At 34.5% G+C, this 5,468-nt stretch overlaps 1 protein-coding gene across 2 annotated transcripts; it reads right to left on the bottom strand.

Annotated features, from left to right (window-relative positions):
* Positions 1–510: 510 nt before the first annotated feature.
* LOC131172608 (putative disease resistance protein RGA1) lies at positions 511–5,254 on the bottom strand. 2 transcript variants are annotated; one of them, XR_009143156.1, is made up of 5 exons: positions 4,721–5,254; positions 2,378–3,432; positions 2,139–2,217; positions 1,531–2,051; positions 511–1,367 (listed from the first exon to the last, which is right to left on the bottom strand). XR_009143156.1 is itself a non-coding variant. In XM_058133873.1 (3 exons), exons 1-2 carry the CDS (start codon positions 5,027–5,029, stop codon positions 3,145–3,147), a joined length of 597 nt encoding a protein of 198 aa, XP_057989856.1. In that variant the 5' UTR covers positions 5,030–5,237; the 3' UTR covers positions 511–1,367; positions 2,378–3,144. The 2 variants fall into 2 exon arrangements, 1 of the variants encoding a protein (XP_057989856.1); XM_058133873.1 differs by lacking the exons at positions 1,531–2,051; positions 2,139–2,217 and having other exon boundaries at positions 4,721–5,237.
* Positions 5,255–5,468: the final 214 nt, after the last annotated feature.

The following is a 5,468-nucleotide window of genomic DNA, read 5'->3' on the forward strand; positions in this document are numbered from 1 at the left end:
TTGATCAGATGTTGCTAAAAGCAGGCTAACTGAACTCTGTTCTTGTTCCTAATAGAATCTGTTAAGCAGGTTACCAATCTTGTTTCAGTGTTACCTTCACTGGTTCACGGGTTTGATCCTTAACACGCATAATGGGAATGGGCTAAGCCAGTTTAGTTTAGGATTACTCTATAATTACAAGCCTTCATTTATCAATCAATGAAGAAGGGAAACCGATCAGGTCCAGCAGTCACTTGCCCCCATCCGTATCTTAAATCCAGATATGATAACTAAGCTACCAGTTCTATCAGTGAATCACAGCATTTGCAGAATTCATCTTTGTACTTGTCTGTTTCATTTCATTTTATTTCTTCAAATGATATAAACAGAATATTTGTTTCATACTCTCATTTCATTTCCTTGTTTTTCGCTGAGTCTGTGAAACAGAGTTCAGTCTCAAAGTAGCACACCAAAGAAATCAGCTGTAATATGTACTTTACAACTCACATTAATATGTAGGAAGTAACAAGGTAACATACATGATACAATTCAATAATCAAGATTATCTAACAATATGTACAACTGCAATAAGGAAAGCTTCTTGTGTCCTATGGGCAAAGTCATGCTCCATCTTCTAATGGTTCTAATTGCAAAGTGAGTTCAATTGTTCATTCATTCAATCTTTAGTTGAAGGATGTTTTTAAACTGGAAGCTCAAAGCTCAAGTTGTACAAACAACAGTTATCACTAGTTTTTATATATATAAGCAAGAAATTTTATTGAAGAAAAGAAAGAAACTGGAGGTGAGAAGAGCTGCTACCTAACCCATGCCAACAGGCATTCCCCAAAGAACCCGACCTAAAACAGCAAGCACCTCACTCCAAAAAGGCCAAAGCAAAGGAGGAGCCAACCAACCAAACTGACAACATAGTGGAACAAGAAAAAAGTCTGAAGCCAAAACAATTCTAAAACAATGGCCCAAGATCGAACTGGAGATTGACCCTGTTTGGCTAAAGAATCAGCAACTGTATTTGCTTGCGTCAATATATGGACAAAAACAACCTGGGTTAGAGCAAAGTGATTGCAGGAAGTAGAATTGAACAGAGAGGAGAGTTATCATTACTTCTGTCTGCCCTTATTGCATCTTCTAATGATTCCAGAAGGTGAGATTACTCGGTCCTCTAGTCAGTTTTAGTGGAAAAATGCTGTCAATTTCAGGAGAACTGGAGGCTCAAAGTACAAGTTGGTGATGTGAACTTATCTCTATTTCAGTTCTGTCTTATTGCTCGAACTCGATTTCAGTTCTGTCTTATTGCTCGAACTCGAAATTTAGCAAGCGTAATCCCTTTGTCTACCACTTGGGATAATGTTGACAGCACCAAAGACATTCTGAAAGCACAACAACAAACAATTACTTATGTACCCTCTTAGTCGTAAATGTGCTTCATAATCAATGTCACAAATTGACCTCAGTTAATCAAAAGTAATTAGAGTTTAACAATGACTGAAATTCAAATATCTTAAGTTAAAATAAAATTAAATGTCTCATTACCCTTCTACTCAGTTGAACCATTTGTTGGCCTTTCCCAGCTGGCTCAAATGAAAGCAGAAAATTCCAGAGAAAACATTGCAGCTGTGTATCTGAAATTATCTTGCATCCTGCAATCTCTAACAAATTGTAAGATTATCAGAACTGCTCAAAATAGCAAGTTTTAACAAACAGTAAAATATCTTCATTAATAATCCAATTCTTGCACACAAGCTAGAAGCTTAAAATTTCCCCGTAAGTAATCCTAATCTCCTTCAATAAATTGAGTTGTTATATTTTTTTATATTGCTTTGGCCATTACTCATTAGAGACTACTGGTTTTCAAATTGAAAATATTCAAAGCAATTATTGAAAAGGGTTTTATATCATGGAATTAAAATGAAGGCCTCCAGCTACATAAATGACCTCATGAAATATCATGCGGAGGACCACCTTCCAACATTTTCGCTTCCTGAAATTGCAAAGCTACCTTGTGAAGAAAATCACCATAAGAGCGAGTGGAACTGGAGCCACCAAATCTATTGCTGCAACAATCAACATGAAGTGATCTTTTACATAGGACCCTTCAATTGAGAGCAAAAACAATTTGGAATAGATACTAATAATAAAACCAGTCAACTAGTTCTTCAAGTGCATGAGGTCCAACAAGAACTTGCAAATGATTGAACCCTTCCAAAATTAGGCGTCTTCCTGCAACAGATAGATCATAAGAAACTTCAACACTAACTTACAAGCCTCAAGATTTGTAAACTCCCTGCAACTTATGCACATAAGGCAGTATCATCTTCTGCCCTATGCTATCCAAGAAAAAGCATAGAATCTAGAAATCAAATCTACTTTCAATACTGACCCCAAATGAAGACATGCTTGCTTGTCTTCTTTAATTGTGAATATTTATCTGTTCCATCGAAAACAAGTTAATGAAACTGGCCGTTTTTCTTTCTTGGTGCAGTAAACTCGTTCTTACAAAAATCTCCATTTGTATCTGCATCATTCCTGCCATGTGTCTTAAGAAATCATATAATATTGTAAAGTCTTACTAACAGTGGATAATACAAACTTAAAATGCTTAAGGAAAATACATTCACCTGCTTAGTTCTAAGTAAATCAAAGTGAGTATAAATATCATATTTTCATTTGATGGACTATATGCATTCACTTTGCCAATCAGTGCCCTTTCCTTCATAATGGACCAGCATGCATCATGACATAACCCACCCAGTTTATACCTGTAATGAGTAGAACTCTCCACTATCGATGCCACTTCCTCCGTACGAGTTGTGACAAGAATAGCATTTCCATTGTTTCTAATAATTCTTATCAAACAAGTTTTCAACTCATTCCACCTCTCAGGTTCATTATTCCAAACATCATCAAGAACAAGTAGAAACTTTTTGCCTTCCAACGCCTTTGTAAGATGTCCAAGTATTGCATCTAAGTTGGTAACTCCACCCATACTTCCATCAAGAGTTTGCAGCATTTCCCCTAAAATTCTTCCGTAATCAAAGTGATCAGAGACACAGACCCATATTTTAAGATCAAAAAGCTTTTTTCCTTCTATTACTTCTTGACACACCAATCTAGCAAAGGTTGTCTTTCCCAGACCGCCCATGCCCACTATGGGACAACGGTGAGAACTTGGTCACAGGAGCGACTCAGCAAGTTCACAATCTTAGAGACATCAGCTTCCCTCCCCACACCTGGGTTGTCAAGGACTGAATTTGTTAGCCGATCCAAGTTCATTTGGTGCTGTCTTGATATAATTTGAAGTCCAAAACCCATAGCATCATTCTTAATCTTATTCAACGATTCATTTGTATTCTTAACTTTGTGGGCCATTTTGAAATGAAGTGCTGCCTTTTTAACACAACGAGTGCCTTTGGACAATGAAAAACAGTTTTGTATCTGCAACAACCCAATCTTTGAGTTTTAGTGACATATATTAAATTGTTCTCTTATTAAACTTTAATAGTTATTTTATACAAGCATATAAAATATTAATTCTTCAGAAATGTTTTGATTAAATAATAATATTATCAAAAGCGTCCAGAATTATAGGGAGGAAAGTATGATTTTGTTGTTGGACTTAAAAGTATGATTCTAAAAGATTTGGGGTGAAAAAGGGAGAGAGAGAGGGAGGGGAGAGTTCCATACTCTTTTTATTTATTTATTTTTATTATTTTATGGAGAATCATTTCATTTTAGGTTCTGCTGATCTCTTAAATCTGAAATGCTCAAATTTCAGATTTTGTTTTGGGTTTATGTTATATTGTAAATGTTAGTTGAAATTAAGATGGTGAAAGTAGAAGTTAAAGAAATTAACATGACCTCAAATTAGTTTTGGCTCATGTTCTAATAATATATTTCGATAATTTTCTATGAGTTGATGGATAAGTGTAGCTAGTAATTGCGGTTTTTCATTTTGGTTATATATATATAATTTGAAATAGAATTTCTAAACTTTTGGAAATTAATATGATGTGAGAGTTAAGAAGCAATATGATTTATGTTAGCATGCTTGAATTTTCATATCAAGCTTGATTAATAATAATTGTATTGTATTGTTATTTTAAATCTTTTCGCAAATTAAAAAGGGTATTATAAGGCATATGCATTTTCAAATTATCAACTTAATTTAGTAGTAAATAATAAATATTAGCTAAATATATGATTAATACTCAGCAATATTGCTATGTTTTTTTATAAATCTACAAATGCATTAGATATTAATGCTTGATAGATATACATGGATACGTATCATTTGGGCTTGTTGATTTTTGAGAATTTTTGGACAGATAATATATAGGATGGAAAATTATATATATAGATTGGATTCTTGTGTGTGGATTATGTGTGTAAATTGGAAGCTCAAGTTAGGTTTTTTAAATAAATGAACTGCCTTGCTTGTGTGCTCATTAAAGGCTATGGTTTTATTATGCTATCATTGATTGCCTTTAATAGGGTGAAGTGTCTATTTTCTAAGGGAGATAGTTGTTGAATTTTTGATAGTTTTCTAAGCGCTACATGGATCTGATATTCTAAGTAGAGTGCAGAAGCAGCCTTTGAGTACGATTCAAAATATGTATAACAATTGTGTGTGTTATATATTAGCAAAGAAAAAGCTGGTTTGAATAATAGGTTTATTAATCATATATGATTCCTAGCAATGAGTGGGAGTTAGGTGTGACAGTACCTCTGTTCCCGATTGGTCTTGCCTTTGCATCTCAACCTTTCGTCGAAGATTCTCATAGGCCAACTCATCAAAGACATCCTCGGCCTCATAAGCTACTTCTTTGAGCTTCTTCAGCCAAAGCCTGACATGCTCCCTTCTGGTTTGCTGCTCCTCTGCATCTTGAAGCACACCACCAATCATGGTGAGGGATTCTTGAAGGCCTTTCAGGTCGTCCTTGAGATTCCAAGCACCGATGATTTCATCGGTGATGAGCGAAGCCACCCTGGACAAAGTTGCATCCACCCCGAAACTGAGGATCATTTCAGCCATCGTCTCTTTCTCGCAAAGATGAAAGAAATGAGTTGAAGCAAAAGTTGGAAGCAGAAGATGATTGCAGGAATTTATGGGACAATTGATAGGCGTCTGTTGATTTATATCAGACTTTCAATGGTCAGATAGATGCTTCATCAAGATATATAGCAGACCATATTGAATGTGGAAAATTGAACTAAGCCTTTTTTATTCCAATGGCTATCCCCACACCTTGAAGAAAAATTGCATGAAAATTATTATATGGGAATGCATAATTACATTTCTGCCTATCTACTTCATTTCATTTTAACACAATCTATGTCTATTTCTTCTTCTTTTATTTTATTTTAATTAATTAATTTAAAGGTTAAAACCTACAAGGATAATATTTAACTCTAAATTTTTTAATTTTATACTAAATTTAATTTTTAAAGAGAGTGATTATTAATTTAATCCA

Source organism: Hevea brasiliensis, chromosome 14, assembly GCF_030052815.1.
Source record: "Hevea brasiliensis isolate MT/VB/25A 57/8 chromosome 14, ASM3005281v1, whole genome shotgun sequence".
NCBI classification, from domain to species: Eukaryota; Viridiplantae; Streptophyta; class Magnoliopsida; order Malpighiales; family Euphorbiaceae; genus Hevea; species Hevea brasiliensis.